Source organism: Branchiostoma lanceolatum, chromosome 10, assembly GCF_035083965.1.
Source record: "Branchiostoma lanceolatum isolate klBraLanc5 chromosome 10, klBraLanc5.hap2, whole genome shotgun sequence".
Taxonomy (NCBI): Eukaryota; Metazoa; Chordata; class Leptocardii; order Amphioxiformes; family Branchiostomatidae; genus Branchiostoma; species Branchiostoma lanceolatum.
The window spans coordinates 10,145,191-10,157,560 of NC_089731.1; the positions used below are offsets into that span (position 1 = coordinate 10,145,191).

At 39.5% G+C, this 12,370-nt stretch overlaps 2 protein-coding genes across 6 annotated transcripts; one reads left to right on the top strand and one right to left on the bottom strand.

Moving 5' to 3' along the window:
- Nucleotides 1–235: 235 nt before the first annotated feature.
- LOC136443923 (interactor of HORMAD1 protein 1-like) lies at nucleotides 236–3,449 on the bottom strand. The gene is made up of 6 exons (XM_066441298.1): nucleotides 3,415–3,449; nucleotides 2,148–2,351; nucleotides 1,436–1,636; nucleotides 912–1,076; nucleotides 663–809; nucleotides 236–343 (listed from the first exon to the last, which is right to left on the bottom strand). The coding sequence occupies exons 2-6, from the start codon at nucleotides 2,337–2,339 to the stop codon at nucleotides 236–238; spliced, it is 813 nt and encodes a 270-aa protein (XP_066297395.1). The 5' UTR covers nucleotides 2,340–2,351; nucleotides 3,415–3,449.
- Nucleotides 3,450–3,516: 67 nt separating this feature from the next.
- On the top strand, nucleotides 3,517–12,004 carry LOC136444090 (AP-2 complex subunit mu-B). 5 transcript variants are annotated; one of them, XM_066441580.1, is made up of 13 exons: nucleotides 3,517–3,636; nucleotides 4,782–4,869; nucleotides 5,317–5,455; nucleotides 5,678–5,804; nucleotides 5,978–6,063; nucleotides 6,188–6,323; nucleotides 6,629–6,764; nucleotides 7,886–8,014; nucleotides 8,670–8,805; nucleotides 8,983–9,080; nucleotides 9,294–9,402; nucleotides 9,629–9,756; nucleotides 10,274–12,004. In XM_066441580.1, exons 2-13 carry the CDS (start codon nucleotides 4,796–4,798, stop codon nucleotides 10,278–10,280), a joined length of 1,305 nt encoding a protein of 434 aa, XP_066297677.1. In that variant the 5' UTR covers nucleotides 3,517–3,636; nucleotides 4,782–4,795; the 3' UTR covers nucleotides 10,281–12,004. The 5 variants fall into 5 exon arrangements, with proteins under 5 accessions (XP_066297677.1, XP_066297679.1, XP_066297674.1 ...); XM_066441577.1 differs by lacking the exon at nucleotides 7,886–8,014 and adding an exon at nucleotides 8,061–8,192 and having other exon boundaries at nucleotides 3,518–3,636; XM_066441578.1 differs by lacking the exon at nucleotides 7,886–8,014 and adding an exon at nucleotides 8,061–8,192 and having other exon boundaries at nucleotides 3,530–3,632.
- Nucleotides 12,005–12,370: the final 366 nt, after the last annotated feature.

The following is a 12,370-nucleotide window of genomic DNA, read 5'->3' on the forward strand; positions in this document are numbered from 1 at the left end:
ACAACTGTACTTTGATATTAAAACTTGCTAGTTACATATGTGAAAGAAATACTGAGACAAGAAATGTAAGGATACTAATTGATCACTAAGGGTATATTAGTAACTAATTCTTGCTGATTTACAAACTGTGTCCTAAAATACTTATCCACCCAACCGTACAATGGGTGGATTCACTTTATATGTATGATCCCTGAGAGAATGTTATGGTGTTCAAAAAGAAACCTGAATACATGAACTAGTTGTACCTGGAAATTTCTCCACAAGACTTGATGCTCTCTTTCAGGACCTCTGTATTGACATTCTCCTTGTCCTTTAACTTTGATAGTTGCTCCCTTGTCAACTCCTGTCCAAGACAAACAGAACAAAATAAAACGGTGCTTTAAACAGTGCCGATTGTATCATATCGCCTTGTTTACCATGACCACAGCGGACAATGACACATAAGAAACCTTTCAACTCAAGAATAAGTCTTAAAGGAAAACAATAAGCCACTACTGTATTACCTTCAAGTTATCTAAAGGTGGATTAAGGTTTAGAGTATACACTACAATACCACCTTATCTAGAGGTGGATTAATTAATAAGGTTGAGAGCATACACAAGATCTTCTCTCTGTTGACTTCAAAATGCATACTACTGTATCAAAAGGTCATAATATCCAACCTGCTGTTTAGTCAATGTGGAGGTCAAAGTTGATATGATGTTGTCCTCCTTGGCAGCAAGTGCATCTTTTAGCTGATGTTTCAATTGTGAGATCTCAGCATCTTTTGCAGCCATTGCACTCTCCAGGTCACTCAGCTTGGCCTTGTCCTTCAAACAGAACAGGAAAGTTATTCTCCACAACAGATTGCTTTAAACAAGCTAAAAATTAAATCAGAATTTTACATGATCCAAACCTTCGGCTTTACACACCTCTTCCCTCCTCTTGACAGCATCTTGTAGTCTTCCTGCATGTTTTCCCAGCTCATCAGTGACTTTCTGCAGCACCTGTTCAGCCTTCTCCCCTTGTGTTGTTGCTGTCTTGTCGATCTTGTCCTGAATCCCAGTTGTCAGGGTTTTCACTTCATCCACACAGTCCTAAAATGAGCAGATATATGTATATTACTTCTTTACACACCCTTTCACATCATGAACGATTCAACTTGAAAACTTTCTCTAATGAGGAAGCTAGCAGACATAAAATCAGTTTATATGACCTCTTGCATATTTCTAGTCATATCTCAATTAACATATAAATCAATCAATCAATCAATCAACTTTTTGTATTTGATGGCCACTTGTTCTTCATCCATCCAGTCCTTTCTTCACATTACTCTTACCTTATCAATGTAAACTGTTCATGGCCAGCAACAGCAGCTTTCAACATTGGCAAATTTCAGCTACATGTACTAGTATATGACAGAGTCTATTCCCAATTCAGTACAATGTAATGATACCTTCAGCATGGAGACAAACAAGTTCAGGATCTCCCTGTCATCTCTTTCTTTGGCCCTCTTCCTGTTCACTTCCAACTGCTCCTGCAAGCTCATCTGGGGACATCCCCTGACCACAGAAATAGGCTGCCTGGCTCCTTGGGTGGGGAACAGAGCACTCTGGGCCTTGTACTTCTGGTAGTAGTTCACACTTCCTTCAGAGTCCTAGTAAATGGACAGAGCACTTTGTGATTCTGTCCTTTACCATTGGTAACTGTATCATATGTCTGTATGTGATACAAAGATACTACTAGTAGTGATTCCTAAGCAAGGTGACAAAACTTTGCCCTGATTAGTGTAATAGCAGCCAGTACACTTTGTGGTTTTAAAATTATATGCTAATCCTTCATGCAAAATTTTAAATGTATAAAAGCAGAGAGAAGACAATAATGTTACCAAGCTCATGACTTGACATAAAACAGTTCTATTTGTATATCAACTATATTCTGTGATGAAAAAGAATTATTGACACATTACACTGAAACGGTAATAAGTAACCAGCCCAGTAACCAAAAGTGTATCAACAAATGGATACAATCACCGGAAAAATCATCTTGAAATATGCATAGTTACGCATTGTCAAGTGCTAGCTGATCGTAAACTGTAAAGGCAAATATCTCCTGCATGCTATATTTTGTCACTCTCACAGTGTCACATGTCAACGTACATGAATTACCTGTTGTTGTGGAAAGAGAACATCAGAGTTCTGAGAATCGATCATCTGTGAATACATCCCCTCCGAGCTACCCGCCTGGCTGGACTGGGTCTGGCTGTTACTGCCATACTGCGGCCGGTCACCCTGCGAGTTCCGCCGGTAAAACCGCCGGCTGCCCAGGAGCTCTCGTGTGCTCAGCTGGTTGGTCAGCATCTTGATGTGAGCCTGAATGAACATGCATCATACTAGTATATTAATTGCAATCATATCAAATAATTGGCACCCTGTGGGGTCGTGTGGCGTAACGGCAGGGTCTTCGACTCAGAACCAAGAGGTCCCGAGTTCGAATCCCCCTGACGCCACCGATGTTGTGCCCTTGGGAAAGGCACTTTACACGACTTTCCTCACTTCGCCCAGGTGTATAAAGATAAAACTGGGTATGTTGTTATCTGTACATGGCACTGTTAATATAAGTTGTAAAAGCTTGAGTGCATTGCCACGTCGTCCTTGTCTGTCAAAAACCAAAAAAAAAATAATTGGCAATAACCATTTTTACTAAATGCCTGTAACTACTTGTTGGATACTGTAAATGCAGAAATGTTCACGGTAGTTCTAATTTTATGTTTGCAGTTTTCACCAGTTAACTCTTTACCACAAACTTAAACACTTAAAACCACCGTAAACTTAAAACCACAGCGGAAAGCTGTTCCGTTGTGTGACTGTAGTGCTACTATTGTTTCAAACACGAACTAAAAACCACAGCGAACACCCCATTTTCTCCCTACCGTGAAATGAAATCCCCGCGAACATTTCTGCATTTACAGTATATTACTTGTAGTTGCTGTGACAAAACATCTTGCCTTGCTGGCTTGCTTTGAATCAGTCTGGTCCCCACCAATGCTTTTCATCAAGACCCTGAGACTTCAGTGAAGTTCAGATCCCCCTCCCCCCCCCCTGAAATATATGAAATATAAACCACATTTGTTGGATATCTACATCCATCACCCAAATGCACGTACGTAAAAGATAAATACTACCAATTTTTTGTGATTAAAACGTACGAAAGTGTGTTGTGTATTAGAATATAGAATCAGTCAGTGTACATATGACACCACCACCATCAGCACATGCATCAAAAGTCGTCTGCAAAATTTTAATGAACTTGTCGTCTGCTAATAAAAATACACGTTTTTTCTCAGTAGTTGGGATAACAGACAAAACTACTACCTTCTGTAGTTGCAGAAAGTTATTCCGCACACAAATTGACCAAACAACCCGTAACACTCACCTACAGTTTTGCGAAATGGGACAGAATAGTCGTCACGCGTCATTTCATTCATAACTCCCGCCTGTCGCCTCCATTTTCCGATCTTCTTTCCCAAAAGTGTGTCACGTGACTAACGCGTGAAGACACGAGAAAAAACGAGACTAGGGTAGGGCGGTAAGTCCTGGATATCTTCGTGTTTCCTGGCAAAGTTTGAGCGAATTTCACGCAGTTTGGAGCGTGTAGGTAAGCTAAGTACTCACTCACATTATATATAAAGCATTTTTACAAATCTGAGATGTATAAAAATGTTTTATGGTTGAATTTGAAGGCGATGTGTACCGTGCGAATTTGAATGATAAAAGATGGCTGACGGACGGTCACGCGCCGGATTTGGGGGTGGGGTGGAGCCGACTGGTGCTCGTGATGTGGTCCCTTTTGTCTTACGAATCACCTCGGCAGAGGTTGTAGGGTTTCTTTGTATAGAAATTATAATGTGATGAGAAAAAACACAGCATACAACTTAAATGGTTCTTGTTTTTTGAAATAGATCTCATGAAAACTGGATTTTTTTCGAAAGGAAATGGGGGGGGGGGGCACTATGCCACCTACTGGGACTGTAGGACATAAGTAACATTTGGGCTCTTCCTGGGAATTCATTAATGATATACAACTAGTAGAAATTCGCCTTAGAAATTAGGCTGTTTATTTACCTACATGGAGTGGCAGCAATTTTGCAATTATCAACGTTACTCAGAGTCAAATTATCTCGAAAATTTGTTTGCTCAGGTCAGATTTGGTTGATGATTGATTTGCAGTGATTTAATATTCTGTTTTGACTAATTAACATCTGTATGAAATACCCTTCAGGTGACTTTGGTTTCTAATGGTTTATGCAGATATACAGCATAGGCATAGGCCCCTTGTATTTGTAGGTCACATTCAAAGCCTGGGCCCCGAGATAAAAGAATGTGTCAGGAAATAGAGGAAGGAAAGGTTTTGTGTTGTCCTTTTTCCTGTCACCAAATTGACCAATAATAAAATCAATGTTGCGGATATCAAAACTGTTCTTGATTAATGTAAGTCAAAACACAGATACGTCCTTGACTCCTTGTTATGTGTTATGTATACATACTTTACAACTATAATACAAGTGTACATGTGACGGGTTATAAATTGGTGACATAATCTGTAAGAGTGAACATTACATGTTGTTATTGATTGCTTTTTTTGGTCTCCTAGAGTATTTGTTAAGAAAGTTTTCATATTTTTGTTATATTTTCAATTTGTAGATGACCTTTTGCGTTTATGAAAAGACATTTCATGTCAATCATTAGTTAACCTCCCGTTGGTTCTCTATGATTCATAAGTGTCATTTCTCATTCCTTTAGGATAAGCAGGCACCATGATTGGGGGCCTGTTCATCTATAACCACAAGGGGGAGGTCCTCATCTCCCGAGTGTACCGAGATGACATTGGGTGAGAAGGCTACTAGGGTTACAAACGTGATTGATGTAGTAACTAACGTTAACAGTAAGTTACAGTACTAGTAGCAGTAACAACGGGGTACTGTACTAATACATATGTAGTTAAACTTAAAGGTCAAGTCAGCAACCAACAGTTCTGGAAGAAAATTTAGGATTACATACTTACTACAATTGTTGACAGTTGGAAGCAATCTTATAATTTTACAGTTTTGTTTGAAGTATGATGGTGTTTTGTATGATGTAATGGATTTTGTTGTCAGCCTGAGTTAATTTTTTTGGTACCTAGAGTAGATGGATTCAAAAAAGGTAATCGAAAGCTTTGGGGGTACCTACACTACAGAAGTGATTTTAATTCTAAACCTTTGGCAAGGTTTTCCAAGGTTATACATAATCAATTTACATGTACATTCATTACAGTCACTTGATTATTTTTCTGCAGGAGGAATGCTGTGGATGCGTTCCGTGTGAACGTGATCCATGCACGGCAGCAAGTCCGCTCCCCGGTTACGAATATCGCTCGTACCAGCTTCTTCCACATCAAACGCTCCAACATCTGGCTAGCCTGCGTCACCAAACAGGTCTGTGCGAGAATTTACTGTCCAGTGCTGTCTAATGCTCTCAAAACTTTCAATTCTTCTAATTAAGATATTTCTATTGTCATTCCTGAAACATATTGGTTTCAGGATGTTTTGTTAATCAATCTCAAACATACACACTTTCAGATTAGTAGGATAATAGTTCTGTATCATATTTGAATATAGCATAATCAACTTGAGTGATGTTGTCTCACTGTTTTTCAGAATGTGAATGCTGGCCTTGTGTTCGAGTTCTTGAACAAGATGGTGGAAGTCATGCAGTCGTACTTCGGCAAGATCAGTGAAGACAACATCAAGAACAACTTTGTTCTGATCTACGAGCTGCTGGATGGTATTTTGAAAAATCATTTATTATTAATCTCACATAATTTCTACTTTAATTGCTGCTGTTGATATTCCACAATTTTGGCAACAGAGAAGAAGCTTCTTATAGATACTGCAGTGCAGACAGTATGAATGATTACTGGTTAATCTTCATCATGTTTGTGTCTCCTTGTTTTACAGAGATTCTGGACTTTGGGTACCCCCAGAATGCAGACACCAGTATCTTGAAGACCTTCATCACACAGACTGGAATCAAGGCACAAGTGGTACGTGCTTGCTTACTACTGGCATTCATCATGTTCAATTGATCTGAAGATTGAACAAGACTGACATGAAGACTTCCATGCATCCATGTTCTAAAATTTGTGATGTCTTGTTTGATGGTTTCAGACAAAAGAGGAACAGTCCCAGATCACCAGCCAGGTAACAGGACAGATCAGCTGGCGGCGGGAGGGCATCAAATATCGGCGCAACGAGCTGTTTTTGGACGTGTTGGAGAATGTGAACCTTCTCATGTCCCCACAAGGTATTCCATTCTACAATTATTGTATCCTTACCAGGTAGCAAAGTACTTTCTTTGGTCATTGAACCACCTATGCAAATTTCAAATCTGAGGCTAATGCAGTTATTATTGGTTTGTTGTTCAAAAAATCATTTCATTGTTGCAAAGGAATTACTTGCTAGAGTTAAAGCATGAATATTGGAGGGTTGATATACATTGCATGCTATTCGATTTGAATTCTACAAATTCCTGTACCACAAAAATAAGATGGTCTTAAAGTGTAATCATAGCTTCAACATATAGAACATCTGAGTTCACTTTGTTCACAGGACAAGTCCTGAGTGCCCATGTAGCAGGCAGGATTGTGATGAAGAGTTACTTGAGTGGGATGCCAGAGTGCAAGTTTGGCATCAACGACAAGCTGGTCCTTGACAAGTCAGGGCGATCAGACGACCCCAGCAAAGTGTGAGTGGTCTCAGCACATACATTACATGGCTCCTTGCGATTGGGCAATGTCTTAACTAACTGCAATGTATTCATTTCTGTACTTGCAATGAGTTTGCTTCTCTATGCTTTCATGGGCAGTAATGACTTCTTTCATCTTTGTATTAATTTCAGAGCCAGCAAGACAATTTTCGGGCATGTTTTAACCTGACAGATTTGCACGTTTTGTTGCCACTGTGTAAATATTACGCATTATCATATTTTGTTGTCATACATGTACTGTTAGTCTCTGCTTCATAGAACGGAAGTGCAAGTATTTTTACTGACTGACTTGGCTTAATTTTTCCTAGCTATCACAGCTTGCAATATAAAACTGAAATAGCTTATGTTTTAATACTTTTCTACCTTGGTCATTCTGTAATACTGTAATGCCAAGAGGCACTTAAACTCTTAGTCTACTCCAGTAGAATTAATTCCTTACGTGTCCACTTGAAGTTTAGTGCTTTTAACTGAGGGGACAGTAGAAAACTGGGTTACATGCAATGCCACATCGATACATGCTCTATATGCTAGTCTGCTGATGCTGCTTTTTGTTTCAAAGATGCATTCTAATATCTTTTCCATTTTGCTAATCAAGAACGCTTTTTTGTTCAAGGTGTCTTCTGTCCCCATGCTAATCAACCATTCATCTTTAGGCTTTTTTTGTTTAGGATGTCTTCTGTCCCCACCAGGGCTCTCTCTAGCTGAAAAGTTTTGTTTGTAATTTGACGTATTGAGTGTTTGTGTCGATATAAGGGGGGTTGTGAAACAGTTTCTTGCATTTTGAGGGGTAAAGTTTCAGATAGCTTCATATCAATTTTGTGGTGCAGTTGACCACCTGATGAAAATGTTGTTAAGTTTTGATATTTGCTGGAAACGCTGGAAAGAGCCCTGGTCCCCATGCTGATATACAACAATTGACCTTTAAAGCTTTTTTTGTTGAAGGTGTCCTCTGTCCCTGGTGCCTGCCTGCTCTCCGATGCTTCAGCTCCCTCCCATCATTCCTCGCTGCCTCCACAGATCTTGGCTTTCCTCCGCATCCTTAACTTAAGCTCCGAGTCCCCAGACACTCAAGATGTCTTATTTCTTCTTCCATGTGACAGCTCGGCCACAGGAAAGGCATCTATAGCCATAGACGACTGCACTTTTCACCAGTGCGTGCGGCTCAGCAAATTCGAGACGGAACATAGCATCAGTTTCATTCCTCCAGACGGGGAGTATGAGTTAATGAGGTGAGAGGTCCCAATGTGTTTGTATTTTTCTTTACGCCGACCACAGTGCCGCCACGCCGGGAAAGACGTCGGTGGCCATCGACAACTGCACGTTTCACCAGTGTGTGCGTTTGAGCAAGTTCGAGACGGACCACAACATTAGCTTCATTCCTCCTGATGAGGAGTGTGAGCTCATGAGGTGAGCATGTTGATTCCCACAGCTACAACAACAACCAAAACAACAACTAGCAGTAACTGCTAGATCATTCAGGTAATTTTTAAAGAGGGGTGTGTCGAGCATGCCGGCAGTACCTGCATTGCCTTAGGTGAGTAGGTAATGTCCCTTCATTGTTCTTGTTAGCTAGTTGAATGTATTGTCTTGCAGTTTGCCAACATCAAAGCAAAAACAAAGAAGATTTTTACTATCAATATTACAACAAAATAGAGTAGAATTGACTGATAGAAGCATGTCTGTCCTAAAACGTACCTGAAGTTTAGTACTTATTTGGTATTAGTCTTAGAACTAGATGTAAACATTGTTCTTCTGAGTAGTCCATTCTGTTCTGTGCCAAGCTTGTGTACCGTAAACTGTGTAGAGTTGTAGCTTAGTGTGTGTACAAGTGTTATTGTAATGGGCCTGCATGAAGAAGTGCACAACTTGTAACGTCTGTCACAGGTACCGCACCACGAAAGACATCAGCCTGCCATTCCGCGTGATCCCGCTCGTACGCGAGGTCGGACGTACCAAGATGGAGGTCAAGGTGGTCATCAAGTCCAACTTCAAGCCATCGCTCCTGGCCCAGAAGATAGAAGTGAGTCGATATTCTTGATAGTTTTTAATATCCTTGATTGTGTGTACGTTAGAATAAATTGAATTTATGATGCTTGATAGGGCAATGTGGAGTGAAATATGTACTTCTTGTACAGGCCGATAGATGATGATGATGGTGATCTGTGCACTTAACTGATGAACTATGCTTTCCTTGTAGGTGCGTATCCCCACTCCTTTGAACACCAGTGGTGTCCAGGTCATCTGCATGAAGGGCAAGGCTAAATACAAAGCCAGTGAGAATGCCATCGTTTGGAAGTAAGTATGAAACATTACATATCTCCCATTTTATAAAAATGATTTTGAATTTGGTTGAATTTTGGGTCTTTTCCCATGGCCCCAAAGCAGTAGAAAATCAATCATTGGTTTAGAAAATCTACACAGCTATGCCTACCTACACTTTGTTCAACAGAATAAATCTGTAAGTCAATAGGATGAGTGCTCATGTTTGCAATTTACTGTTCCCCCCAGGCTGAAGCGTATGGGTGGTATGAAGGAGTCCCAGATTTCTGCCGAGATTGAACTGCTGCCGTCAGACAAGAAGAAGTGGTCCAGACCTCCCATCTCCATGAACTTTGAGGTAAAATGAAGAAAACACTTGGGTAGAAGTTCCCCAAAAAATGTATTGGAACAAATTGTCTTTTCCCACTGGTCAGTGTAAGAACATGAAAAACACACTAGCATGCAGTATTGTGCACTTGTGTTGTTATCAAATGATTCTTGAATTAGTTGATACCTTCACATATTTGTGTTGTTTCTTTGTTTAAATTTTTGTCCTTGATGTGTGTTCATGTTTTTCCCACCAGGTGCCATTTGCCCCGTCTGGCCTGAAGGTGCGTTACCTGAAGGTGTTTGAGCCCAAGCTTAACTACAGTGACCATGATGTCATCAAGTGGGTGAGATACATTGGCAGGAGTGGTCTGTATGAGACAAGGTAGGTCACACCAGGTTTTAAAGACAAGTCATTGTTTTTTATAGACAGGGCTCGAAATGTATTTTTGGAAATAGGTGCTTTGGTTCACCCAACCAAAAATATGAGGTGCGCAAAAAGAAATTTGGCTGCACCACAGAAAGTAAAGGTGAATGTCAGCAAAACATGATTACAAAGTTTAATGATTCTGCCTTCAATCAAAGCTAACTTCAAAATTTCAAACAAGTAATACATCAAATAAAGTACAAAAAAAGGTTATATTGCTTTTTCTGATACTTAAATTTCACGAGCATTTTGTATACTAGTATAGCCTGCAAAAATATCTAAGTGCACTGGTGCACCCACAGTAAAAAAATTAGGTGCACGGCTCCAATTTTGGGTGCACATGCATCCAGTATTTCGAGCCCTGATAGATGTACAGTAGTGTTTTTATGGCACATTTATTCCTGTGTTTTTGCTGTCTTTAGGCAAATTCAAGAAAAGTTTCAATTCTTATGTCTTGATTTTCTCCTTTTCTCAGATGCTGACGTAATGAATGGCCAGGGAATGAGACCAGGGAAAACCGGACAAACATAACGCCCATCCAACACCCCTGTCCCCAAATTATGCAGTCCAAATTTAACCAAGGATACATCAAGGACTGGTCCACATAGTTAGGAAAATGGGGGGTTACAAATGTCCTAGTAGAGGACATGTCTTTGTTACAGTGTATGTTTCCATGGAGCCAAATGTATCATGTAGTCAACACAGGTCTCAGATGTTTGTTCTGATTCTCTAGAAGTGTTATATTGGTGTTAATCAGATTTTAAGGTGTTATGGACCAAGGCACACAAATGATAGGAAAGTGAGGAAACCGTAATTTGCTTTGCAAAGGAAGAATCTGTACATTACATATGCTTTACAGATGTGAAAATACCCAATTAGAATATGTTGAAAAGTTGTGCCTGGAACTATTTCACTTACAGCATTTGCCTCATGAGGGAGTTAAGTTTCAGATGAAAATATAATTGTACCAAAAACAACTTAACTTACTTATTTCTGTGACTTTGGTGTTTCAAAATATGCATATATAAATTTTGATGCACAGACTTATGGGATTGTTTTTCAGAGTTAACTACAATCCCATGATGCATTTGGCTCCCCGGTATCAACATACGCTGTTCACGTCTACTCCAGAGAAAATTTGTAGAAAGTATTTACAAAAATAGTCTAATTATGTGTCAGGTAGAAGACTGCACTGTATAGGCAGTTGTAAAGTGATCAAAAGTGTCTTTTATTGTGCCCTAAATGTGAAAACATATAACTAGGAAGACAGAGGAGTGTGGACAAAATAAAATTTTTCTCTGTCATAGAATCAGTTGTAAAACATAGCATATTGTTATGCTCTGTATTAAGTGACACAATTTGCTGCAATAACATTGTAGATTGCCTCATTGATTGCTGTAACCATTATTTCCTTCTCACGGTATCTTTTGGTTAGTTACTACTACGAAAATGCCCTTCCTAACAATGTATTGATTAGGACAAAGCAATTATTAGTATTTAAAGTGATATGCATTTTTTAGAAACTCGTCATCAAACGTGCAGTAGATTTCAGTGTTTTATCAGCAAACTTTAACCTTCTCCCTTCTAATATACAACCTTGGTACCAAATTTGTATTGGATATGTAATTAGGCAGCAGGGACAAGGTTAAATTGTAATATCCTCACTACATTAGTCCATAGCTTTTCTGAACCCTCGTCACTGTATTGTAGTCATTCCAGAAGCTTTCCTTAGGTTAGATATAGCAATGAACCTTTGAACAGTGAAGTGTAACAATGCTCAGCAAAGTGTCACAGACATTAACCCCCTCCCCCACATTATGACTACCATTTAGATGGTATGAACCAAAATCAAGCCTGTTGATTGGCCATTGCAAATGTCTATTTCAACGTCCAACAGTCATTTGCATACATTGACATCTTACCAGTTACCACAATAGTTACAGCAAGGAGGTTGAATATAGATCTATATTTAACCTCCTTGGTTACAGGAAAATACACAATACACTGGTAAATGACGAAAACATGAATTGTTCCCTTTTATTTACAGCCTTTTTCTGTCGCTTTATGCCTACTCGTAATATCCAGTTAGTGTATTTTCAGAGGGGAGGCTTGTCTGACATTGACAACATTCGTCCATTGTACAAAGTGTTCTGTACTTTGTGAAGTAGCCATGCATTGGTGAAAATAAACAAATCTGTGCACTGCAGTACTGTACCAGTGTGGTGGCTGTCTGCTGATATTCAATGGTATACTAGTATTGATTAACAGTACCTGCTATGTGAGGCACATAATTATGGACTGCTGGATATTCCCAAAGAAATTTGTTCAGTCAAAATATGAAGGGAATTTTCTAGACTGGACTTTCTAGTCATAGATAATAGCACCGTGCACCTGATACATCTGTCTGCATCTTGTAGATTCCTTGTAGATTGAATTGAAAACACCCTCATAGAATAAAGACTTCTTACGACTGCAAACACTTCACACTGAGAAAAACTTGAGTGTGTTTGCTAAATCAACAAAGCTAAATCCGAGTTTCAGACATCCCCGGCTGTCTCAGGAATATACTATT

Excerpts from the sequence above, each read along its gene's own strand:
- LOC136443923 (XM_066441298.1), bottom strand. The coding sequence starts at position 2,339 with ATGCTGACCAACCAGCTGAGCACACGAGAGCTCCTGGGCAGCCGGCGG. Across the intron at positions 1,637-2,147 it reads TTCTCTTTCCACAACAACAG|GACTCTGAAGGAAGTGTGAA; the intron begins GTAATTCATGTA and ends TCCATTTACTAG. Across the intron at positions 810-911 it reads CTGTCAAGAGGAGGGAAGAG|GACAAGGCCAAGCTGAGTGA; the intron begins GTGTGTAAAGCC and ends TTCTGTTTGAAG.
- LOC136444090 (XM_066441577.1), top strand. The coding sequence starts at position 4,796 with ATGATTGGGGGCCTGTTCATCTATAACCACAAGGGGGAGGTCCTCATC. Across the intron at positions 6,324-6,628 it reads CCTTCTCATGTCCCCACAAG|GACAAGTCCTGAGTGCCCAT; the intron begins GTATTCCATTCT and ends CTTTGTTCACAG. Across the intron at positions 6,765-8,060 it reads TCAGACGACCCCAGCAAAGT|TGCCGCCACGCCGGGAAAGA; the intron begins GTGAGTGGTCTC and ends CGCCGACCACAG.